At 39.5% G+C, this 27,247-nt stretch overlaps 1 protein-coding gene across 2 annotated transcripts in view; it reads right to left on the reverse strand.

The window, feature by feature from the left end:
- SLC9A9 (solute carrier family 9 member A9) overlaps positions 1–27,247 on the reverse strand; it is a 176,518-nt gene that overhangs the window by 121,467 nt on the left and 27,804 nt on the right. For both annotated transcript variants that reach the window (XM_071437659.1, XM_071437660.1), the window contains exons 5-6: positions 15,473–15,588; positions 5,821–5,926 (exon numbers count right to left, since the gene is read on the reverse strand). In XM_071437659.1, the coding sequence (XP_071293760.1) occupies positions 5,821–5,926; positions 15,473–15,588 (222 nt within the window). The remainder of the gene's footprint in view (positions 1–5,820; positions 5,927–15,472; positions 15,589–27,247) is intronic.

Consider the following 27,247-nt stretch of genomic DNA (forward strand, 5'->3'; position numbering starts at 1 on the left):
TAAATTACTCTGTTATTTGACTGAATGGATGCTTGTTATATAAACCTCTCCAACAATATTTGGAATAGCAGCCAAATCCATCTTGTCTAAGGGGAACCAGTAAGTGAAATGATTGGGCTGAGCTTCCATCCAGCATTTTGTTTGCTTTCTGGTTTTCAAGGGATTCTATTTTATTCTCCTCCACAATGTTACAGACATCTCTCCTCAGGAATATTGGTGGGAATAAAATCACAAATAGCATTTGTCTGGAATGAGGCAAGGCCTGTATCCAGAGATCCAGCCAGTCATTCGTCCAGAGCTGTGGCTCACAGACATTGAAATCCCTAAATGTTTGTCAAGGATTCCAAGCCATGCAGGTCAGTACATGGAGCACTCTCCCTGTCTGTTGGGTTCCAGTGCTGGTCTCACTTTGAGCTGGGATTTCTGGGTCAGGCTTTGCAAAGGCAGCCCCTCATCTAAACCCTGCTCAAACTGAGCTCACACAAGCCTCAGTCCCCCCAGGGCTGCCCAACCAGTCCATGTAAAGACAGCTACAAAGAAAGGGTCTGGGAGCAACCCCCTGTATTTCTGGCAGAATCTCATTCCTTTTCTGAATTCACATTCACTGCCTGATTGCAGCATATCACTCTTTGAACTGCCTGTCCTAATTCCTATTCTGCTGCCAGTTTTCTGCATTTCAGGAGTAGATTTTGATGTACTAAGGATTTCAACATAGATATTCATAACAAAACAATATAAAACTGCAAAATTGCATCAGAGAAAGATAATCAGGTTTTCCTCTCCATCCTTATGAATAAACAAGCTTTTCTTCCCTCCAAAGAGTTCTAGCTACAGGTTTATGTATCACTGTCATGATCTGTAGTTACACAATGAGCCTTATCTTTGTTTCTTGCTTCTTTTTCCTAGCCATGCCTTCACAATATCCATTTGTTGCTTTCACCAGCTGATTTTCTTACATCTTCATTTCACCTTAGAAATCTTTTTTTTAAACAGGAGAATGTTGCATGTGTTGATACTTTTTACCTGTCACCTGTCTGATGGCACAGGTGCTTTTATTTCCCTCTTTCCTTCCTGGAAAGACACTTTGTACATTAGTTGGCAAGGAGTGAGGCTTTTATCCTTTTGAAAAAGAATTCCTAGGCTGAAGAGTTCAATGTGTAGGTACACTAAAGCTATTAGCTGTGGGTACATAAGGGCCCACTTGTGGATAGAAGTGGTTTTTTACACTGTTTCTCTGTACTGATATGTCTAGGATGTGTGAATAACATCTTAGCACTCAGATACATGTTGAGAATAAATAGAACTTAAATTAGTATCATTTTCAATCCAGTGGCTGAGATACTATTGTAAAAGACACTAAGGAATTGCATGAATACATACAGGGTTTAAAAAGTGGCTAAAAATATAAGGGCAATAGAGAAACCAGCATCCTTTTTCTTTTCTTATGTGATGACTCAATACTATTTGTCATTTGCTAATAGTGCCTAACAAATCTCAGCATGAGGAAGAGAGTCAGGCTGACAGAATTCCCTGTGTTCTTACACTGAACAAACTTACCTACAGGTGGGGAGGAAGCTGAAACAAAGGATTAGCTAAGAGAAAAGTCTTTGTTTCTTAATTGAAACACATGAAACAAAAGATTTTGACCCAGTACATATGGAAACCCACAACGTCGCTTTCAAAGGACACTTTCTGAATATAACTGCAGGTTGTGGGAAAAATACGATGTGAGAACATTCAGATGTCTTTCCTCTGTAAAATTTGTTATTCAATGTGCTCAGGGATCAAAGTGTGGCAAAAACTACACAGAATAATGGTTCAAAAATGGAAGGGCAAAGGATCTAAATTAGAGACAGTCCACGACAAAAGAAAAAAAGAAAAATATAATCATAAAGGGAGCTTCACATCTACTGAGATATGCATCAAGCAGACACCCATCATAACTTTCAAAGCCAATATTATTCCTGCAACTTCCAGCTCCCTATGTAATTATTCAGCAGCATGGTTACAATTTCTGTTCTTATCCTTTGTAGAAAAGCTGATTTTAATATATAATACTCAAGGAACAACAATTAGAAATTGTGAAAAGTAGGGTAGTAACACTTGCAGATAATGGACAGTTACATCAGTGGGCCAATGACCACATGAAATACAGACTGAATTCTTGTAACTGCATTTGATGTTTGTCCAATGTCTGTTTCTCAGTCTCTGATTACATTTTTCTCTTGTCTATGCTACATTCAAGTTCAGTGACATAATAACAGAATTAAATCCACTGAAATAATACCAATACAGGTAAACAAGTACCTAGAACCAGAAAGGCTTAAGGATTCTTATTAATTTTCTATTTGAGGTCCATTATATCACAAGAGTTTCCTATATTTTGAAAATATCTAAACTCTACTGAAAGTAGTAATATGATGGCTGTGCCTACCCTTAAGAATCCCCAGCGTGTCAGAAGGAATTCTCTTGTCTGCCTAAGAAAATTATAGGAATCACTGTCTGAGAAAAGACAGCCTTAGAGGGTGCTCAGCCCAAACTGAGCTGAACTCCAGCATCTCAGTTATTTCCCCTGGAAATTGATACTGTTTTTCAATCAACTTTCAATAAATCAGTTACCTTTGCCATGTTATTTCAGAAAGCCTTATACAAGCTTCTGCCAAGAAAGAAGGGTTTGAGCATGACATTAACTTGTATAAGGTATGTCTAGACTAGAATGAAAGTACTTTTTGAGTGAAGATGTACAATGACCTGAGTTGGTATATGTTTATCCTGGAAATATTAAAGAGGAACCACGAAACTACTTTTATCAGGATTTTCCTCAGTCAGTATTCTTGAAAACAAAGTATGTAGGAAGTATTTGTGGCATAATTAGTCATATGGGTTTTTCTGGGTAAAAGCAGACATATTTAATAATCTAATAAATACTCTCTTTTAAGGGTCTGCTATCAGTTTTCTTAAACACTTGGAATTCTTGATGTTTGTTTTCTGTGAGAATTCTCACAAGTTTTTATTAAAAGCAGAATTTTATCCCAATAACAAAAAGTTGTTAGAAACTCTGGAAGTGATTTTGATATGAGGAAATCCTCATTGCATCTCCCATGCCCTTGTTTAGAGGCCCTTGTGTGTGTGAGCTCTCCCAGATGCAGAACAGCTTGTCAGCCTCCCTGCAGCCACTGCTGTCAATTTGAGTCACAGTGATCCCTCCTGCACGGATTATCTTAAAATAGCACACTAGAAATGAAACCTTGCAGTTAGCACAAACACCCAGGTGTTTGCTGGGGCAGGATGGCCACAGGAGAGCTGTTAAACTGCCCCAGAGAACTGGTGTCCCTGGCTGGGATTTTCACTGTGTGCACACACTCTTGCAGCAACACAGCTCTTGTGACTTGCTAAATCCCTAGAAAAATGCAGGGGTGGCTGCTCCTGCTGCTGTCCTTCTTAAACTAAATGATAAACAGGACAGGAAAAATAGAAACTGGAGGGAGAAGCTGAAAGAAAGGAGAGAGATCAATCTAAGCCCTTGTTGGCAGACAGCCATGCTGCCTTCACCTTGCCAAATTGTCACCTCCTGCCATAAGGGCCCCCTCTCTTTTCTCTTCCTGCCTCTCCTGCAGTGAGTCACTCCTGCAGACATTATCTTACCTATTCTTTTAGATAATGAAAGACAATGTGTATTTTCATATTCTATTTTCCTGGTTATCATTATGTAGTGTACTAAATTACTTACTCTTGCTTTTCCAGATTTGTAAACATTATTCTCACACCTTTTTAAATAGACATCTATTGCTGTAATTATGAACATGTTGTGTTTGCACACAAGAATGGTATGGGTTACAGGAGAAAAAATAGCTGTTCTTTTGCAGTGGCAGAAAACCAATTTTCTTCATTTAAACACTGGTTGGTTTAGTAGGGTTTTAATGACCTGAAGCTGGCAATATTAACAGTATATCTTTACTTAAAATGCTACAGGAAGATTATATTGGGTTGCATAAGTATTGTATTTGTGCAGAATCTGATTATTTAAGCCAGAGAGTAATGAAATGTGAAACTGATGATGCCATGTATTCTCTTTAGTCTCTGCTAATGACTTTAGAAATCAAAGAATTGGTCACAGTGAATATATATAAAAAAAAATCACAACAATTTTCCAGTGTCAAGAGATTCTATACTAAGGATTTGTAACCTCTCATGTAACAGCAAAGAAAACATTAGAGGTAGATAGGCTGAGGTGCATAACCTAGACTTGAGTACTGGGAAGAGCAGAGCTTAGAAACTGATGAATCATGTACTGGAATACTGATGGAACTGGAATCTGATGGGACTTTCCCTTTTAGATTTGTTCTGCGGTTGAGTTGCTCCTTTGGGAGATCTGTGTGCTTTGGCATTAGGGTGACTGAAAACTAGAGAGATTTCAAACGGTGTGGGTTCCCTTGAGCTGCTTGGAGCCCCACTGTTCCTCTATGGGAACCTTGCACTAACAGCTGAGGAGTCTCAATGAGCTGAAAATGTCTGGGCTGTTATTAAACCATGCCAAGGGAGGGAGATAAAAATCTCAGACATTGCCACCTACACACTTCTTCCCAATTCTAATAGCTGCTTCAATGCCGTTCTGTGGCTCTCTCACCGAGTTTTCTGGTCTTTGCTTACTTTTCTTTTTGTGCATTTTATTATCTGGTGTACCAGAGCTCTCCCAGGTGACGCATTCCAGCCCCAGTCCCGGGTTGTGACAGCCATGCTGTATCCAACCCTGAGCTGCTGTGCTCAGACACTCAACAGTGTTTGAAAACATTGCTCTTGCTCTGGAAACTCTGGGAGGAGTTCAGTGTAGGTGAAGGTTACTAGATTGATAATTGGAGAGTGATAAATTAAATAGGAATACTGTTTCTTTTTTCTACTGTGAAACAAGTTTGGGTCTTTTTGGAGCAATTATTATAAGTTGAAACCTCATGGGGTTTCAGACAAAATATTAAGCTCATCTTTTAACTACTGTAAAGTCTTTAACTCTGAGAGATAGAATAAATCCTTGTTCAAGGAACCATGTTTTAAGGAGAAAGTTGGCACTGAATTGAGGCTTACTGTGAAGCACCTTCAAACATCGTGGAGAAGTGAATTTGACTTTGCAGTTCTGTTACTTTTAAGATTATCTGAGAGGATTATTTGTATTTCTGGCAAAGCTCTGGGAAGCATATAATACATGTAGAGTGGAGTAAACTTGAGATCCCATTAATCATGTACTTAGTATCTATGTTTTTAGGACAGCACATACTTGTGTGATTTTGGCCCCTCATTTGTGATCTGCTTGAGGATTCCTGAGAATAAAACAGCTATATATAAATTTAAGATAATATTATCAGTTGAAGCTCTGCCAGCTTCCATAGACAGAAATAGATAAACAGATACTGTGTACCACTTTGTGGTTTTAATATTGGAAAATAATAATTGCAAAAAAATAAAAAGAACCTGTCTTGAATGTTATAGTTGCTCTATGTCCTAGATGTTCATTTAGCATTTTTTTCCAAGATACCTTGTTTAGATGAGGAAAGAAATGGTAATAAATTAAGTTCACCATTTTACAGAATGTACTGCTTTCTGGGTTAAAGAACATGAACTAAAGTTGCATTCTGGATATAGAGTTACTATGAACAATATTGGAATTCTAGTGTTAACAAACCAAGAAAAATTCTAAAACTACATCTTTGTAACAAAACCTTCAAATAGTATAGCTGTACTTGAACAAAGCATATCAGTGAGAGTGGCACCAGTGAGAAAAGCTTTAATGATGTCCCCAAGTAAAGCATGGAGGTGGGTGTAACTTACTGTGTCAGCACGATAGCCACAGCATCATTTAGGACACTCTCTCCAAACAGGAGTGTGTACAAATCTGTATCCACATTCAGCTCATGGAAAATAGCAAGGACTGTCACTGTATGGAAAGAAAGAAAAGTGAGTTGGTATTTTCATGTTCCTCTGGCAGTTCAAGAAATAAAGCAACGTTAGAATACAGGTTTGAGAAGCCCAGTCCTATATTTGGCCTAAGTGGATAACAATGGGTTAAGAAGGATCAACTATTAAGTCTATGAATTTTGCTGCTGCAGCTGAGTTAGGAAGAAGCTTTCCCTCTCAGTCAGAGAATCCTTCAGAAATGAAAATGTCACAGCATGTTTCACTGTGCATGAAGCACTGCAGTCTTGTGACCACAGAGGAATAAGGGTGCTGAAAAGAGTTGGGTTTGCTGTGCATTTTGTGTGTGATGAGTAGGGGTCTACCTGTTTTAAGAAGGACATAATAACACTTATCCATCTGTTACACATGCTCACTAAGGGACGTGCAGCATGCCCACCCTGTCCTGCCCCACACTCAGCAAGGATGTGGCTCATGGTAGCCAGGAAGCCTCTGACCCAGTCCAGGATATTTTACACCTACAACCCATTCTAAGGCTCCTTCAGCATACCAGTGACTTCAGTTCCTTCCTTCTGCCTGAGTTATACCCTATATTTGATTTTCAGTTCACCAGTGCAATGTAAAAAATAGAGTGTGGTGAATTTAAATTGAAGGTGAGCAAATGATTTTGACACATATCATCAGGAGTATTTAGACATTTGGTTCCTATTCAGGTAGTTAAATCCTGTAGATATTAACTTAGGCCTTCTCTGTTTTTCCCTCTTCCCTAAAGACAGAGGATCACAGTCCTTCCTATGGTCTATTTTGCACTTCATAATCTGCAGCTGAAGAAGGCTGTCTGTGTTCTGTGTATGTCTTATTTGAATTATTATTCTTACTATTTTCTCTTTGCATGGACAAAGTAGAACTTTCTCGTTTCAAACAGAATTTAATGTAAAGACTCCCAATTACTTGTCTGGTTAAAAATTGGATGGTAACTCAGTGCTTCACTGCTGCTCATTCTAGTACATAATTGTGCACTTGACTCAGTCCTTATAGCCCAGGAATCCTAAAGATTTGGAGTGCCTCTGGGATGCCATGTTCACATCTGACATTTTAGAAATAAAAATAATATACTTTTACATTCACATGACTGCTGATAATTCATACAAAAGTATGACCAGTTGATTATGCTTTGTCTTAATGACATTTCTTGGAACTTTCAAAGCATTGCTGCTAAGGTTTTCTAAATGGCACTTAAATATCTATGTAATCTCAAAATCAGTTTATAAACCCAAAATAGATTCTCAGTTCTCCTGTGAGATTTTATGTTAAAGTGATCTCTGTTGATGTTATCTCTGATGTTATCTCTAAAGTTATCTCTGAAGAATTTTGGAAGTGTTATTCTACAGAAGACAATTTAGGAGATGTGTGTAGCAGAACATTTGCTGATATAGCTATATTTAAATTAGCTAGTTATATTTAACCATCCTGGTAACCTCACCCATCTACTCCCACTGCAGTTATAATTTAAACTACGAAAAGAGTTCTTTCCCCAGAATAGCTCAAAGGTGTAGGCAGAAGCTTTATTGACAAAAGATATTTTCTTGGTTCACCAACATCTATATTCAGGTTTTTGCCTGAGTAGCAATGCTGACTTAATGTGCTAAATATGGACTCAGTTTAGTCTCCTGCTCTCTAATGTCATTGGCATAAAAACAGACTTGTTTTCTAAAACTATTTGCCACTTTCAGCTTTTGCTTATTAGCTAATTAGTTTGGGCTCTCGTTAATAGTCCCTGTGATAATGATAGAAGGAAAAGAAAACAGTAATCAAAGTCAGTGTACTGCTGCAGTGTGTGTGGAGCAGGCCAAGGCAATTAGAAGATGCCTACACTTTCCTCTCCTTCCTCCTGCCTCCTAAATAAACAACTTTCTCTTCTTGTTTCTCTTCCAACTCTACCCCAAAAATGTTACTTTAATCTTTTCAAATGAAAGCAAAATAATAAATCAAGCAACACAGTAATGCATCAATTGCCTCTTCTGGGAGAAACTCCCCAGTTCACCCAGTTCCCAGAAAATATCTTCCATTTCAAATGTTTTCCCATTTCCAGGGGAGGTTATTGGATCTTCTTTACCTGTCCCTGACTGAAGGGTCCTGGTCTCTGCTCTGTCCCTCTCTTGTCTGGCCCAAGGCAGAGCAAACTTCAGCCCTACCTCTGCTGACAGATATTTATCTGATTTGTTTCCAAGAACTGAAATGATGCTGGTTGCAAGAAACTCAAGGGAGTCTGACTTGCTCTTCAGTATTCATATCATTTATAAATGCAATTATTCCTGAATCATGTCTAACCCAAATCTCCCCTCCTGCTTTTCAAGTCTGCAATTTCCATTCCTAGCCTAATGAGAGACAAAAATTTGTCATATTTATTCTGATTTTCTTTCAGCAGAATTTGTCTATTCAAAGACTCATTTCAGACATCTCCTCCCTAAAATGACTCACTTCATTCAATCTCCTCCTTTAGTAATGTTTTCTTGCCCTCTAATCAGCTCATATCTTTCCTGAAACACAGTGCCTAAAACCACATACCAGTAATGTAGTTGACACTTGCTGTCAAGAAATAGAATGAAAAAATGCTGTAGAACACGTTAATAAATCCTGTTTTCCTTTTTTTTTCTGCTATGTATTGGTTCTCATGACTCATTTTCATAGGTTGTAAACTTGAAATAGTTTTCAGAAGTGAATGCTCACTTCTTATCTGCTGTCTATGAAGATGCTTTCATTTCAAGTGTAGCATTTATCCTTGTCTATTTTAAATCATTACAGCAATCATACTGAATTCTAACCATGCCTTTCAAAGTGTTTGCAATCTCCTTTCAGCACAATATTGTACCATAAAGAAACACCCTCTGTTGCATTAGCCAACTCATTAATGAAAATTATAAATAGTGTCTGCACAAGAACAGAGATCTGCAGGATCTTTAGCACATCCACCCTTTTAAGAGCTCCAGGAAACATTTTCACCTTGTTTTGACCACCACTGTCTGGGCACTTCCCCATGACCACATTTGCCTTCATTAATTATGAGAATCTCTGGGCATAGGTCAGAATGGCCACATCAAAGGGGATGTGCTGCTCTGCTATGGAAGAAAGTTAATTTAAGTTACCTCTGGACATAATAATGCTCTAGGAATAGTCATCATGTCCAAGGAAGTTACATCATGTTTTGTCAAACAGATGACTTTAAAACTGAAGGGAAATAATTTAAAAATAATCCTATACCACAGTGACATGCCCAGTCTGTGAGAACTTTGACATCTAAGTCAAGTTTGTAGATGCTGCACTGCAGTCAGCTTGGCCCCTGGCTTTCTGAAGGCACTGCTGGGCAACAGTGAGTAGGGCTTGGTTTTTGTGTGGTAACTACTTAAAGACTCCCATAACAGCTTGTATTACAAAGATACCAAACTACTTTCCCTTAAGGTACTCGGCCTCTCTTGTTTCAGTGTAAGCAAATGAGGACAGAAAAAGAGGTGGGTAAAGAAGTGGCTGGAAGGTCAGGTCATTGGGGGAGCACCAACACCTTTTGTGGCAGTAGAAAACCGACACCAACAGAAATAACGTGTGCCAGAGCTGCTGACTCAGAAAGGGTTGTGAACTTCAGTTAAAATTCAGTGATGGGAAGCAGGAAATAGTGAGGCATCTAAGATTTTCACAGATTTTATTTATGCCAACGAAAGTCTGATTCACTTCTTCCCTGACTTCATGGGCTGAGGTAACATCTATCACATGCTGAACCCAACATGATTTCAGTTGTACCCAAGTCATAAGAAGTGTCTGTGGAGCTGCTTTGTGAAAGGTATCTTTGGACAAATGTAGAAACAAATTGGCTTGTTATAGATGCCTGTAAAAAGTATCTATAACTGAGATATCACCAAACTACAACAATCTCTGTGCTAACTGGATTCAGTGCTACTTTGCTGTTACTTTTAAAAGAATAAGGAAACAAAAAATAAATTACAGCATTATATAAAGTATTGGTATTATTGTACCTCAGTCTTCTGACTAGAGCTATTAATATCTTTCATAGCTCATGGGACTAAATTCTTTTAGGAGTGCAGTATCAAATGAGAAGAAAATAAGATTAGAGAAATCTAACTTTTATTTCCTATTGACTTTGTCTAAAAATAAAGATTCCAATTTGAATTATAGACTCCTTTCCCTATTAATAAGTCACAGCACTCACAGATTAGTTCAGTGGTGAATAAGATGAAAGAGGACATATATTTTAATTTAAAACACATTTATAAACTGTCTTACATAGTGTTTGAAATGCATTACCTTGTTGTATTTATACATTATGCTTCTTAATGCAAAATCCTTCGATTTTATGAGAAACAGAAACTGCTCTTTCTGATAAATATCCAATTTTATCAATAACAAGAGCAGTGCAACTCACAGCTCCAGTTCAGCTGTAACCATAGTAACTTCAAAAAGGGAAGAGCCTTGTGATTGTCAATGTGACCAAAGGTAAGGGAGTTCATATAGCTCAGAAATAGCTGTGCTTCAGCAAACCCTCTGAAGGTAAATCAGTTTTCTAGACTTGAAACATCAAAAATTGGAAAAGAAAACAAAAGGAAGGGCTAAAGGTATGTGGAATGTCTTTGGATGGGAAGGTGGTTGCCCAGAAGCTGTTACTAGCAGCAGCCCTGGGGGCTGCCACAGTTGTGCTGTGTGTGTATTTTTGGGGGCAGAGGTCCCATCCGTACCCCCCTGTGCCAGGCCTGTGCTGTTCATTGCCCCATTAGAGCCACAGGGACAGCTGGGCCACCAAGCCCTGTGGGCAGTGTCACTGTGCAGCTGGGCCACCAAACCCTGTGGGCAGAGTCACTGTGAGGTGTCTGAGGGGCAGTGTCACTGTGGGGCAGTCAGTGTCACTGTGGGGTCTCTGATGGGCAGTGTCACTATGGGGTCTCTGATGGGCATTGTCACTGTGGGGTCTCTGAGGGGCAGTGTCACTGTGGGGTCTCTGAGGTGCAGTCAGTGTCACTGTGGGGTCTCTGATGGGCATTGTCACCGTGAGGTCTCTGAGGTGCAGTCAGTGTCACTGTGAGGTGTCTGATGGGCATTGTCACTGTGGGGTCTCTGATGGGCATTGTCACTGTGGGGTCTCTGAGGGGCAGGCAGTGTCACTGTGAGGTCTCTGAGGTGCAGTCAGTGTCACTGTGGGGTCTCTGAGGGGCAGTCAGTGTCACTGTGGGGTCTCTGAGGGGCAGGCAGTGTCACTGTGGGGCAGTCAGTGTCACTGTGGGGCAGTCAGTGTCACTGTGGGGTCTCTGATGGGCATTGTCACTGTGGGGTCTCTGAGGTGCAGTCATTGTCACTGTGAGGTCTCTGAGGTGCAGTCAGTGTCACTGTGGGGTCTCTGAGGGGCAGTCAGTGTCACTGTGGGGTCTCTGATGGGCATTGTCACTGTGGGGCAGTCAGTGTCACTGTGGGGTCTCTGAGGGGCAGTCAGTGTCACTGTGGGGTCTCTCAGGTGCAGTCAGTGTCACTGTGAGGTCTCTGAGGTGCAGTCAGTGTCACTGTGGGGTCTCTGAGGGGCAGTGTCACTGTGGGGTCTCTGAGGGGCAGTCAGTGTCACTGTGGGGTCTCTGATGGGCATTGTCACTGTGGGGTCTCTGAGGGGCAGTCAGTGTCACTGTGGGATCTCTGAGGGGCAGTCAGTGTCACTGTGGGGTCTCTGATGGGCATTGTCACTGTGGGGTCTCTGAGGGGCAGTCAGTGTCACTGTGGGGTCTCTGATGGGCATTGTCACTGTGGGGTCTCTGAGGGGCAGTCAGTGTCACTGTGGGATCTCTGAGGGGCAGGCAGTGTCACTGTGGGGCAGTCAGTGTCACTGTGGGGTCTCTGAGGTGCAGTCAGTGTCACTGTGGGGTCTCTGATGGGCATTGTCACTGTGGGGTCTCTGAGGGGCAGTCAGTGTCACTGTGGGGTCTCTGATGGGCATTGTCACTGTGGGGTCTCTGATGGGCATTGTCACTGTGAGGTCTCTGAGGGGCACTCAGTGTCACTGTGGGGTCTCTGAGGGGCATTGTCACTGTGGGGTCTCTGAGGGGCAGTCAGTGTCACTGTGGGGTCTCTGAGGGGCATTGTCACTGTGGGGTCTCTGAGGGGCAGTCAGTGTCACTGTGGGGTCTCTGAGGGGCATTGTCACTGTGGGGTCTCTGAGGGGCAGTCAGTGTCACTGTGGGGTCTCTGAGGGGCAGTGTCACTGTGGGGTCTCTGAGGTGCAGTCAGTGTCACTGTGGGGTCTCTGAGGGGCATTGTCACTGTGGGGTCTCTGAGGGGCAGTCAGTGTCACTGTGGGGTCTCTGAGGGGCATTGTCACTGTGGGGTCTCTGAGGGGCAGGCACCCAGGGCTCCCCAGCACCTTCCCTGCTCCCCCTGCTGCTCCTGGGCAGGGGCACCTGTGTGAGCACAGAGCACAGCCAGGAACTGCCCTGCTACCTCTGAAGGGAGCCCAAAAACATTCCCAGAGTCAGGGCACACCAGAAATCAAATCCCAGCGCTAACACAAGGCAACCCTTTCAACAGTGAAACAGGGAAATCTGTGCTGGTTTATGCAGATGAAACAATAAGACATGATTTCCTTGACAATGTGATGAATTATGCCTATTGATCAGAATAAACAAAAATGTAAATACTGGTGTCATGTTTTAAATTAAGAATAATGAAGGGATAATTTGGGAATTTAGAAATTCTATTTCTTAAAATTTCACCTCTCACCTGAAGTCTTAACATGAGAAACTTTCTCTACTGAAAATGATAAATGATTGGAAGGAGATGTTCTCTGTAAGATGAATTATTTGGTCAAGAGTGACCTTGTTTTGTCCCTGAAGTTTCTAACTGTCCTTTCTAGAGACATGAAAGTCTTTTGAGGCATCACAAAGTATTGGTGATATTTAAGGATCACAGTCTATAATGGAAAACACAGTCCCAAGTATATCCAGTCCTAAATTCATTTCTTAATCTTAGTTCCAGTGCTAGTTTTCTATGTAAGAGAACACACAGCAAATAAGAGCAATTCTCCTGAATTATTTTTATGCCAAAATATCTAGATTAAAAATCTTCAGATAAACTTCAGAACTAAAACTGCAGAGTGCTGTGACATTATTTCCTTCTTCTTTGCAATACTAGAAAATTTTACCTGGCATATGTTTGTTTGCTACCTTGAGATTAAAAAGCTTTGTTTAACATGTAAACACCTACCAGTCATCTTTACTATCACAAATAAGAAGCTCAATCAAACCAACTTCTGTCAAGTCAACAAATCAGTTTTTGGCATCTTTTGAGACTTAATTGCTTTCCATAGCCATGGGAAATTAAATCTCTTTTTGAAATGAGTTCATAGTCCTACACAGTGAAGAATTAAATGAAAAATCATGTAGCAAATCTGTCAGGAATTTATTATTTCATCTTAAGACCAATTTATTGTTGATAACACTCAAAACATTTTACTGAAGTTTTCTTTAAAAAACCCAAAATGAACCCTAGTTATCACAGATAGAATCTTTATACTGATTATTTTACGCCCTAATATGTATCAATTCTCTAGGGAGCCATATTTGAACTGATTTTGGAATGCCAGTGAGCTCTTTACACACTTGAGGTTATAATTCACTGGCAAATCCTAAAACGCAATGAAATATTTTCAGCAGTGTCAACCATTTAATTAATGAAAACCTTAATTCAGAATTCTCTTAAGTCTTTGAGGGGGTGAAATTTATGGATAAGATTAGTGAACACATGAAACAACTTAGAATATTGTGAATTGATAGCAGAGGGAGCAAGGCTGAACATTAAAAAACTCTTGGATGTGCACAGACTATATAAGCAGAGAAGTAATTAGAAACAATCAATGCAGTTTGTCACACTAAAAATAGTTTTCTCAAGTGCAACTTTAGCTTTTTAAGCCTGTTTAAAACTCTGGGAAAAGTAATCCTTGTAACTTATTCCTTACAGTGCAAGAGGAGCTTCTGTTTTGTTGATATTTTTTCCCTCTTGATTGTTCTAGATTAATCAGTGGTGATTTAATACTCTTATAATCAAAATCAGTGCATTTGTCTTATACATTACTCATCATAAGTCAATATTTGTGAAACTAAATAGTCTTGGACTGGGAAATGGGAAAAGAAACTGAGCCAGCTGCAAAACCCTATTCATAGCACTATCACGAAATAGACTTGGAAATTGTAAGGATGCTTTTATTCCATAAGCAGTTGATTTTCCTAGGTTTTCCTTGTGTTTCCAACTTCTGTCTTTTTCTCTTGCTCTGAAGATTGGCTTCAATCATGTGCTGAGTCTTATTAATATGGCTGGGTGATTGAAGAAGTGGCAGCATATTGGATGTGTGGATTAATTTGAGAACAACAATTTCATGCAGCTTTTACAGTAACCTTGCAACAACTGGTTTTGTGGAAACAAATTGTTTTATACTGTACTTTTAAGCTGTCAGAATGATAAATCACAAGCCCAAATATTTTGTTAAATATTGAGACTTCATTTAAAGACTGGAAAAAATATGTAGAACAATATTGCTTTTTCTCATTTCTTTTAAAAGCCAGGAATTTGAAAGCTTTATTCCTAAGTCTCTTAGAGAAGCTTCTCAAGTGCAGTTTTTTAACACTAATGCAGAATTTCACGTGCATGACAAAATGTTTTCTGTTCTGTCTCCTTTAATTGCTCAGCTGAAAATTTTGCAAAAATCCATTGCACCCTTGCAGATTTTGTATTTTGTCTTAGCAGATAACCTCTATAAATATCTGTTCACCTTCTCCTTTACTGTGTTCCCACAGCTGCAAATAGCAATACTTTTAACACCTGAGTATTCTTATTGACAGTTTCAACATAACAAATCCTGGACAAATCTATGCAAGCTAGGCTAGCTTTGAGATTAGACTGCTTTAATTAGAAGGTAGGACTAGAACACCTCCAGACATCCCTCCAAATCGAAATGATTCTGTAATTCTTTGATTCCAAAATTGACTGATTCTGCTTCCCAGACTTTGCCATTTACTGTGACTTTGGGCTTTAAATCTTACATCTGCAAATTCAAGTCAATTTCTTGGTATCTGGTTTTTTGAGTTGTATTTATCCTGAACATTGATATCACATAAACAGTATTTATATGGCCAAATTTGAACACTCCATTCCCCATATCTTAAAGGGGGTTAGGTCACACATGGATGTGAGGTTGTGATTATTATCTGTGAGGCTCCAGCAGTTCTCATATCAGCAAGCAACAGGTGGTGTCCTGAAGATCAGAGAGCATTTTCCCAATCTTTTCAGTAACCTTAATTATAAAGTTTGTGACCTCAGCCTAGGAAAACCAGCTACTAAAAAGCCACAAGGTATCTCAGGAGCTGACTTGGACTTTGATTTGCATATGATTATCAGAATATCAGGTATTTAACAGCTAAGAGAAGAAAAAAAAAACCCCAAGAACAGAGACTTAGAACATTTCTATGGCACATACAGTTCTTATTTACTCTTCTGACTTTTGAAAAAGTAATTTATTTGAAATGGTTACCTGGATCTGTGGCAGACATCAGCGATCCAAAAAATAAACAGTCAGTGAAGTGGAATTCCCATTGCTTTAACTGGCCAATGTGTACCATGGCCTTCACAAAGCCATACATTATCAACCTGTCAGGGCAAGGATAAAACTGGTATTCAGACAGAGTATGTAATATTTATGTTTAATTTACATTATTAAAGAGGGTTGTATTCTCTTCAGCTTCTTTTCAATGAATGTATCACATGAATACTGAACATAAACTGGTATCATATAAAAATTCTATTTCCTGTTCAACTGTCAAATACTGTATTGAAATGTCAGAGACAATTCCAAATCAACGGTTTTCTGGGTAATTTTCATCTCCTGTTAGCAGAGAACAATGGTTTGGGCTGTTTATTTTTCAAAAGGAAAGATAAGGTAAGCTTAAGAAGACATTATTAAGACAAATTTGTCTAATGTAGAACATTTAAACAAAGGCAGTTCTCCTATCAGCTCTGTGGCTTGCTTTGTATTTCTAAATGAATTGTGTTATTCTATCAGCTTTTAAATGTTAGCAGCACTCAAAGTTCCACATAAGGTCTCTAAGTGGGCATATTTAACAACTCACAGTGACAGTGAGCCAGCAAAGTCATATTTCAAAATGCCCTGCTACAGCCTCACTAGTTTCACAGGAAATGTTATCTCTGGCTTATGTAACTAGACAGTGCTCTCTGAGATGTGCATTCCAATTAGAATCTTGAAATAATGTGGAAAAAAGAGATTCACTTGTTGTTAGAACCTGTTGCAGATTTTTACAATATTATTCATGTTCAGTCTAGTTAATAATAAACCCCATTGCATTCAATGCCTGTTCCATATACACACACATTGACAACTGTGCTCTTCTAACTTCAGGCTCTAAACCAATCATTTTAACAAGTTCCATGCATGCTCATCCTGAGCTCGGTTTTGCCCTCAGCTTTCCTCCTAAGGAGCTCCTGAATTCCCATGAGCACTGACCTGAGGGACAGCTAAAGTGCAATTAACAAACAGCCTGAGAGTTAATTACAAACGGCTTTCAGACACTGCACCAAGCTCGCTGTGTTGCACCAGGAGAGAAGCAGAGAGGTCACCACAGCCCTCCCCAGTGGCCCTGAGTATTTGTGTAGATATTTACAGAAGTTCTCCAGCAAACAGCTCAGCAGCAATCACCCTACACCCTGCATGCAGCTCTGGCTCTCTTGATTGATGAGCTCACTTTCTTTCCCTTCCCAAAGAATAATGACTCAAGACCTTGCAGTGAACTTCGTCTTCTTATCCCCAGAAAATTTTGTCAGCTCTAAGGAATGAGTCCTTCAAAACCTGACTGTGGTGCTGCTCTCCCAATTTTCAATTGTATCCAAAGCCACAGTAATGGAAGTGAGCACAGCCAGGTCTTTTAGAAATAATTGCCTAAACCTACTTGCAGGTTTGACCAGAGGTACTCTTCTCCCTCATTTAAAAACATTTTAAAATATTAAATAAAAATAAGTTGTAACTATCTGGCAAATTTAGTACTGATAATTCTGCATATTGAAAAGATGGATCCCAGTGGATACCTGAGCTCCCAATGGTAGTGATATTACACATCATCCAGTAGTGCCCAACACAGCTGTTCTTGCTGGAAACCCAAGAAGGAAAGCACACCCTAAAGACAGCAGGACATTATTCCCAAGGAAATGTTCTGCACTGATGGTACTTCTGCTATTATAAAGTGGAATTGGAAAAAGATAGTCTTATTGATTTTTAGAGCTGCTGTCACTTAATTTGATTAATTTAGTATATTTTTAACAAGTTTATACCAAATTTCAGTAAATCAGATTGCTTTATTAATCAAAAATCCATTTAATATATGTTGAAAAAGTATGAAATGTCTTTTAGTAAGTTGTAAATAAATCAAATCATCAGTGACTCTGAATTTCCTGTGGAATGTTCCTGTCCCATGGGAACATGCTCCCACCCAGTGCTCACTGCTGACACAGAACAGGCAATTGACACCAATGGAGTCAACATAAAAAGCTCTGAATCTGTTGAGTAGGATAGTACTTCTATTTCCAATTCCTGTCTGTGAAATCATCTTTTTTACTAATGAAGAAGGCTAAATTTTATTTTTCATTGTTTTAGAATTTCAGAACTGAGATCTTCAGGGCAGTGTAAAGGAAACAGAACTTCAGTGGCAAATCAGTGTAACTCTGATTTTCAATATGGCTTTGAAAATCTTAATTTTAAAATAATACTGCAAAATAATTTTATTTTATACACTTTTTGAAAACATTTTTTTAAAAATCTGTATTGCAAATACCTTGGTAAAATTCTTGCCTCTTAAAATGTAAGATCTTTATATCTGTGTTCTAAATGATCCTTATCTGATAATTTTATAGAGTAAGAGCTACTTTCTGTATAATCCTGGATTTTGCATTTATACTGTGAACTGTGCATCATTTAGAGCACTGTGTTTACCCCAGGACATAGTGTCCCTTCATTCTCCCCAAATGAACCAGTGAGGAGGATTCTGTGGAACAAAAATAATGAGGCACAGAGCTGGGCAAGGACTTAGGAGAGGAGATTTCTGTTGAAAATCTGAGTCCTCAGAGCTGCTGCCTCAGGTCCCTGCTGCACTTTGATCCACAAAGCCTCTCAATTCCCAGGAGGTTTTGGGGGGTTTGTCCAGCACTGTGTGTGTCCAGCACGTCCTGCTTGTCCAGGGATCCTCTGGGATTCACACACTGATGAATGGCCTGGCTGCCAGTGAGAACTGCAGGGACATCCTGACTCTCACAAAGCCCAGAGCTGCAGGAACAAGAGGTGGCTCCACTTTGCAGTGCCTTTCATTCTACTCTGACTGAGCAGGACATGTGAGCCTCAGAGCCAAACCTTGCTTCACCCCATTGTCCTTTATTTTTCCTACACTCGGATGCCAAACAGGGTCCCAGCTCCTACAAGCTGCTCCACCTTGCTCATAATGAGGCATTATTCATTAAATTAGGCAGCTGGAATGTGCATGGATGTGACAGTGGGATGTGGTACCAGGCACCATGGGTCCTATCCTGGGTGAAGGAATTCTGACCTTAAGCCTACGCTTTGAAGTCAGATTCTTTTCCCTCTGTCCCTCTAGCTTTGCATGTCTCAAATTCTGCTAGGTGACAAAGCCAAACAATGCAATTTTTTTTTTGCATCTAGGTATACATGTCTGTTCTAGAAGCTACATAGACTCAGTGCAGAATAGGGAGTTGATTTGGAATTGTCCTACCTCCTTATAACTTCTTTTTGTCATGAATAAATCTTCAAATTCAGCAATGTATTTTTGTGATCAGAAATTAGATGATCAGAAACATTATACTTTAGAAACAAACTGCAGCTAAATTGATCAATAATTAAAAGTTGCTGAAAACTTCTCAGTTGGACTTAGTGATGGTTTGGTTCTTCAGAAAATGTTTGTGAATAACTGATTTGTCAAAGACTTGGAACTGTCATAAAGTAAGAAAACAGAAGAATAAAATGCAGATTAGCTTTGCTGCAGGGGCTCTGACATTTTTAACACCCAAACATATTTTTAAAGTCTGGGGAGGAGCCCATCAAGTTAGAGCAAGTATTTTACCACTTCAGCAGGAAAAGAGAAAAACAGTAATGTAATGTAATGAAACACATGAGAATTCAGAATTTTCCAGATTACACAAGTCTGGCACTCACAAAGTGCCTCATCACTAAAAAATGCTACATAGAATGCTGTCATTACACAGTAGAGGAGACACCATATAAATATTTGACTTGCTGAAGTAAGAATCTTCTGGGAAACTGAACTTTAACCACCACAATTTCCAGTATGAACCAGCAAGTAAACCACACAAACGACACAAAATCTCAGCCCAACAACACAGCCCCCCCCCTTTAAACTGACAAAACTAACAAAAATAGAAGTAAATAACAGACACTGAAGAACCAGAACAAAAACTCTTCAAGGCTTTAATTATTCTGAGCATTGGGCTGTCCTTAGATTTTTGAAGCCAGACTGAATTTTGGAGCTTGTTGGTGTAAAGAAGTGGGAGTGAAGAGTCTCCATTTGTGCAGGGTCCATTTTTTTACTAGCACAGTTCTGCTATGGTGAGGAAAGAGTTTGGAAAGCACACTGGCTGTCTGTGTACTGCTGGAAGATAAAGCTGCTCTCCAGGAAGGCTTCTCTGGGACAACCCTGGTCTAGCTGCAGTTTACATGTAGAGGGGAAAAAAGAGAGCTATCTCCAAAGGCATTTAAAGAGTAATTACTACACACAAAACTTTCTAAGTGCTCAGGAAGAGCTTTAGATGCAGCTCAACAGAAGCTGCTTTTTTTTTTTTTTTTTTTTTTTTTTTTTTTTTTTTTTTTTTTTTGCAAGTGTTTCCTTTAGTAGCATCTGTTTTAAGGGATCTGAAAAGAGAGAGCAAAATTGCTTTGGGGGTTTTTGGGAAGCTCTTGTCAGAAAGCTCTCAACAGCAAAACCTCTCTTCAGCAAACTGCCAGTGGAAGGGAGATAATTGGTAGTTTTGGAGCAGAGGAAGTGGGGTCTGTCTGATGCAGAATGGGGAGGCTGCAGGAAAGATGCAAAGGATAGAAGCATGGCAAGCAGTCACAAACAGGATCAGAGCACACTGGGATGGGAAAAGGTACCAGAGTCTTCAAGACAGGGAGGCTGAAAGCCGGGCAAGAGTTTTGGTCCTCTGGGTGTGAGCAAGGCAGTGAGCACAGCACACCCAACAGGCAGGCAGGCAGCAGGGGCTGTGCTGTTCCCAAGGCAGCTGGGGAAACCAGCCCGGGAGCAGCGCCCCTGGCATGTGAGACTGCAGGGGTGTCCAAAAGAACTGCTGAGAGCAGCTATGAACAGTGCTCAAAGGGGACAGGATGACAATGCATAAGGTACCTTAGGTACATGTGAGGTGAGACAGATGCAAATTGAAAAAAATCCTTTAAATCCCTTGTGGTAAAAATATGCCTCACTGGTGTAGTCAGGCAAGAAATCTGTGCTGAGCTTTGCCTCCTAAAAATCCCAGCCACACCTTCAGCTTGCAGGACCTGGCATCACAGCACCTATCCCTCTGCAATAGAGCAAACTGAAAAAATAATGGCAATAAATACATATGGGCAGGTTAGTTTATAGGCCACTGCTTCTTTGAAAACTAACTGCATCCTCTCATGCAAACTAAAATGGGGAAACCTACCAGTTCTAAAAGAATCTACTCCTAAGTTAAAGCTCTAGGGGACATAAATAGAATGTAACAGAACCTGCTAAGTGAAGATATACAGCACACATACATGCCCTGTATCCTCAATACTGATAGCCCCATCTGCCTGATGATTTTATCAGCAGTTGTATTTTCTTCAGCTTTGTTATTCATTGCATTATCACTGCTGAATCTCACTGTGGGTCTTTATTGTGTTAAATGTTTTAAAAACACAATTCCAGATTTAAAATGTTTGTGCAGTTATGCTGTGTAGCATGGAAGAGACTTGTAATTTACATCTTTCTTGCCAAATATGTTTTCTAGCCTGCAGAGAATTTTTTATCTCATAGTCTAACTCCCTAAAGAATCTTGCCTTATCTAGACATGATTATCTTGTAGCTTGAAGCCAGTTGAACATAGCTACAGATTGTAATCATGCAAGTAAAAGATGAAAAAATATTTCTTCCTTTACATTTCTTCTTTTTCACAAGGAGTGGTGATATCAATAAACCAACAATAGGAAAAGGGGATGATTTTATTTTCCTTTGTATCTGAAGTAACATAGTGATTGACTGATACCACAGTAGAAATAAAAAGTAATTTTTCAGAATTTAAAATATATGCTGAAAAACAGAAATAATAGAGATGAAAATTAAAAGCCTGTTTCTTTATTTTGCTCTTTCTGTTTCTAACATACCAATATATTTCTATGACTTTTTCCATACAACAGAATTCTTCACATCAAATGCTCTGGCTGCAGTGATCTGTTATTTTGAATTGTTCTATGTGCTACTACTTCCTTCTTTTAGTTCTCTTTTAAATCAGATTTGTCACTAGAAAGGGTAGTATCATGGGCTTTTCTCCAAAAAATCCTTTTCTCACTAATCAAAGCAGGAGAAAACCTCACTGAAGTGTGTCAGGTAACAATAAAGCAATAGTAACATTACCTAAAGTTATTCTGTGTAAATCACACAAGAAGAAAACCCCTCTGGCTATAGAAATAACAGAGATCAGAAAAGAGCCTGACTTTACAAATCACTGCATCCCAGTTACCGGGGCACAGTCCTGTCCAACAGCTGAGCATTAGAACTGCAGAGCTGCAGCTCTCACAGAGCTTCAGCACCAGCAGCTCTGACACAGCTCCAGGGAGCCCTGCTGTGCTCAGGGAACCTTGGCTTGGCTTTTCCCAGTGGGCACTGCCAAAGATCTATCACAGAGACTCTGGAAGCAGTCACAGATCATCTTCTGTGTGCTTCTTACCTCAGAAGTTGGGATGGGAAGGCTAAATGGAGAGAAACACACTTTACACCTCAGAGATAGGGAAAGAAAGGCTTTGTTCCAGCAACCTTGGGTCCACAGGGAGCTCCTCAGACAGTCCTGTGCTACCAGAGCTTTGGGAAAGTGAGGCTGTTCAGAGTTACTCAACCAAGCAAACAGGTATTGAATATAAATAAAAAAATCCAGCCCAGGTTTCTATATCAGTCAATTTGGGGGCCAGTGGTAATAGAAAAAGTGAAGAGATCTGAAAGAGGCTTCAAAGTGGCGGGGCTGTCATGCCCTGTTGTTTCAGTTAAGGGATGACCACCCATATTTGTGTTCAAGGCTTTAGGACTGGCTTGAACAAGATTATGCAGAAGGCCTGAGTGCTCAGAAAGTCTCAATGTCTGAGCCTTTGCTTAACTAAAAATATCTTCCTATGGATTTGTCCTCATGAAAGTAAAGAATAGCTACATGTCAGTGAATTTTATTTTGGTTAGTCTTCTGTAGTACATTCAACCATGGGTTGAATTATTGAAATATAGAGATGCTTTCCTTTAAAATGGAAAAAACCATTTTGCTCAGGTTCAAAATTTCAAGATATAATTGTAGATTTTGCTCATAAATGCTAACAGTGTAGCAAAAGTAAGGAGTGAAAAAAAGGGGATAAGGCATGTAGGGGGATAGACTATAAGAAAATAAAGATAGTGTAGAGAGTAATCTTACCCCTAAGGAGTTGCAGCTGGGCCAATTATCAAAGATTAGGAACAGGCCTGACTTTACCAGGCCACAGCTGTAACCAATGAGAAGAAGATGCCATAACAGAGTGGGGTGGCTGGGTGAGAAGGGAACTGGAGTCAGTGGCTGCTTTGGGAAGAAGAAAGAGTCAGTGCTCTGAGGAGCTGCCCACGATATGAAACCTTTGTCATAGGGAGACAGCAGTATGGAACCCCTGCAATAAGATGACAATAAGGCATGAACACACATGAGATGAAAGTTAGTTGAGGTCACCAATCTTCACTGGAAACTGTCAGTAAGTGGTATTTCATGGTTTGGTTTTTTGTTAAAATTTCTTATCTCTTTTTTCAGCTGACTTTCAAATAGCCCTTACTGTATTAGAGGTTTACAACAGTGTGCACCACAGACATACAAACCAATTCACCACCACTCACGACTGCGCGCTATAATTTAATGTATTTTTAGTACTTCCCTAATGAATGTAACACAGCTTCAGGATCCTGTGTTCCTGAGCTCCACTTAAATTAGAGCCATTATGCATTATATGCATAACAAGCTGAACCTCTGCAATGAAAAACCTGCACTTGATCTCAGAGTGCTGAGTAAAATGTAATAATTACTTGGGTAAATGAGCCATGAAACACTGTCAACTGTACTGTGTCCCAATCATAGTGCCACTTAATATTTTATTGCACTACACAAATTTAAACATTACCTGAAGATTTACTTTACTCAGTGTTATAAATTGAGAGAACCTTTGAAAAGGGGATGAATTACTGACAGTCTTACGTATATACTTTGAGACAGATATCCTCATGACAGTAAAAATTAAATCTATAAAAAGAAGACATAAGATCATCCAGATACAATTAATGTAAATTATTTAAAACAATTCCTAATTCACTGTTTTACAGAAGGTGGTGGCATTCTAAAAAGATATTAGTCACACGAAGAAACTTTCATTAGGAAAAAAGAAGGACTGAAAATGCCTAGTTTACAGAGAGAAAAAAAGGCACTTTTAGATTGTATTATCTACAGGAGTTAAATATAATTAAATGTCTAACTCGGAGTTCTCAGATCACACAACTGTTGTCACATCCTGAGCTACCACACAGAGTCACTCAGGGCTGGGTAAATTGGGTTCACTGGTTAATTGGCTCATTCAGTCAGCCAGCAATAAATTCACTTCACCAATCACATACTCCAACGATTACCATCATTCTAGCAATCAGAACATGCAAGGTTTTTCTTTGCCTACAAGAAGTCAACCTTCTGAAGAATTTTGTCTGGTCTAAATATTTAGGGGTTTTGTAAGTTCAAGAAAACCTGCTGCAGCTCATAAAATTGCCTCCAATATGAGAAGTTTCTCTCTAGTTCTCAGCTGAGTGGGTGCTTTGTATGCTGAAATGTTAAGACCCCTAATCCCATCCCATTATCAATATAAATGTCTGACTTTAATATTAAAGAATCTGCTAAATCCATGGCTTTAACCACATCTGATAGCACTAAGTGTCCCAGATTAGCTGTGGACCCAGAACAAAACTTTGTATCTCTTTTCTTCACCTTTGAAGCTTCAAATGTGCCAACATTTAATATCACTGTGTATCACCTTATTATTATACAGACAGAGGGATATATGAGGGTAATTTTGTCTTTTCAACCTCAGGAATATTGTATGTGTGAAGAAAACTCTATGAGCTTTCTTCAGAACATCACATGACAGAAAAATCCTACTTTCAGAAATAGTTTTCAGGACGGTCAAGAATGATAATATAAAGACCTGTCTATGGAAAGTCCTCAAACCTTTCAGATCTGAGTGATTAAAGGAAAAAAACCAAGTCTGATCCAGCAGAAATTCACAAGAAAACTATTTTGAGTCAAGAGAGTGAGAGCCAATAATGTTTTGAACTTCCTCTCCAAGTATATAAACATTGCTGCATCCTAACCTGCTATCAATCTATGTTAAAGGCAGAGTCATGCTTCTGGTTATTATTCATGCTGAACTAATTAATGAGTAATTCAGCTATTCTCTAAATTTCAGAATGAACTCCTCCAAAGATTCTGGAACAGCAACACTTTTGCCCCACATTTGAAACTACAGTGTAAGTATTGAATTTTACACGTAAAACAAGAAAATATTTTAATTTAATATTTCATATCAAAATACATAAACCCCATGATCTCATTTGCAAGGAACTTCTACAATAGGTTTTCACTGCAGCACCTGATGTTTCCTTTAAATTAGCTTGTATTATCATTAAAAGGTAATTAGGATCAGTTTGTGATTTCAGAATAATGTAAATTGGATTAGAGAACAGCCTGCTGTAAAATAGGGCATGAAATGAACTATAAAGAAAAATGTTTGAAACAGTTTTAGCATTTTTATTGGATTAGCTCAGTCAAATAGTAGTACAAGTAGCTCAAGAACAAAGAAAAGAGGAATTCATACCTGCATTATAAATGAAGATTGCCAGGTACCCTTGACAGGCATTTAAGTTAGTGCAGTTTTCAAATGTAAAATTTATTGTTTGATTAAAAAGTTAAATGTATTTAGGACAGAAAGGGATATTGCCAAGGCTTGAGAGTTTCCAGGTGCCTACCTGGGCTTGGTTCTGTCTCCCTTAGAAACAAGGGACACTGTGGAATATTAACCAACTTTAAAACACTGAAGTTCTACATTTCTAAATTAGGGTGTGGTTACATCTTGGGATTTGGATCTTGTGCCTTAGTAATTGAAATCTAAAATTGAGACCTCTGAAAGTGTGAGAATTTCTGTAACTGTATAGAAAGGAAAAGAAACACATCCAACTTTTAACAAACATTTCAAGTTTGGGTTTATTTTTAAACAGAATCCTTGCTCTGATGAACAAAGATGGAGGTGAATGATAAAATTTCTTGTACCCAGGCTACCTCCTGTTTCTAGGGATGTAAGACTATTGATGTGCAATGATGGTCATTGCTCAAGTGAAAACAGGTTTTTTTGGTTGGGAAAGAAAAATTAACTGATGGGCAGGCTTGCAGGTAGGCCTAAAGTGACATGAAACTACTGTGATGAACTTTCAGGAACAGAAACCTTCCAAGCCAATAAATAACTTCTCAGGGTGGAAGTATTTGTGGTGATATGATTCAGAATGAATCAGCAGCACATTTACCCGTGGCAAGCAGGTTTTCTCCTGCTTATACAGTTATCTTTAACTGGTGTGCCAGATAGAAATGGTTTTTAATACAGTAACTGTGGCAGCAGGGTCCCCAGGAAGCCTTATTGTGCTACTGTATTTTTATTTTAAACACTCTTACTAATAGGTTTGTGGCTTCTGAGGCTGTAATAATGAGTTTGACAAATATCAGTGGCCTACAGAGGAGTCTGCTTCTTGTGGGAGCTGCCTCTTCCCCACCACGCTGTGCTCCTGGATCACATGGATTCAGTGCCAGTAGAACACAAATATTTCAGTCAGCTCCTTCACACAACGGTGTTGGTTTTTCTCCATAGCACACAGCCATGTCTTCATTATAGTTTTGTTGTTTTTATATCAAAGTGCATCAAATATGTATCTGTTATTTAATTATGGCTAATTATGATAATGAGAATGATGTGTGGAAGATGTGACATTTTCATCTGATGCCTCAAAATGTGTATGGTAAAGACCTGGGCAGCTCTGGGAATGGGGGAAGAGTGAATTTGGGTAACAACAAGGAAGTAAGACAAGTTACATTTCTAAGTTCCCTGTCCATTCTAGTGCCTGCTCCTCAGGCAGCCTCAGGGTTTACACCAGTGACTGGCCTAAAAGGTCCCCAGAAATCTCTGCCACATTGGTTACTTCAGCCTCAAGAGGTGCAGTGGATTCATGGTAAATCCCTTGGGGCAAAGACTCATCATAATGAAACACGTGGAATGTCAGGCATTGCTGTTTGTGGGGAGTGTGAGGGGTGGGATGAGAGAAGTCATTCCCTAATCCTCTGCTTTTAGGTGTGTTGTGAGCAACTTGACAAGCTCAAGGTAGTGAATGAAAATGCCAATGAAAACATCCTGTCCCCACTACCAAGAAGGTTCTAGATATTCAGAGTGCAAGGTGCTTTCTGTCAGACCTGGCCATACCAGGGGGATCCTCACAGGCTTTAAGCACATAAAAAGCCCTTTGTAGAATTCTTTTTTCCCTTCTTTTACTATAGCTGACACTGCACAAAGCCCACCCACACAGCAGTAAGTGTATGCTCTGTGGCTCTATCCTGTATCCATGCTCCTCACTGACAGCAGCCAAGGACAGACCCCATTTAAGCTTAGGAATTGCCAAAACATTTGGTTAGTTATTGCTAGCAGAAGGCAGTAGGTGGAAGTTATTTCTTATTGCTTCTGAGATTTAGGATATAAACCTATAGGATTCTGTAGGATATATGATTGAACCTCTAGCATAAATCTACAGATGTGTCAAGATCTACTTCACTCCCTGTCCAGGTTTTCATTTCCTTTCCCCTGAAGGCAGAAAAACCTTCTAAATAAATATATTTTAGTTTTCTAGCACTGGGATGTGACAAGGAGACTTACACAGGCACAAGCTGGATGTACAAAAGAAAGTTTTTA

The sequence above is a fragment of the Agelaius tricolor genome, unplaced genomic scaffold (genome assembly GCF_023055355.1).
Source record: "Agelaius tricolor isolate 1412-34295 unplaced genomic scaffold, bAgeTri1.0.p SCAF_12, whole genome shotgun sequence".
Taxonomy (NCBI): Eukaryota; Metazoa; Chordata; class Aves; order Passeriformes; family Icteridae; genus Agelaius; species Agelaius tricolor.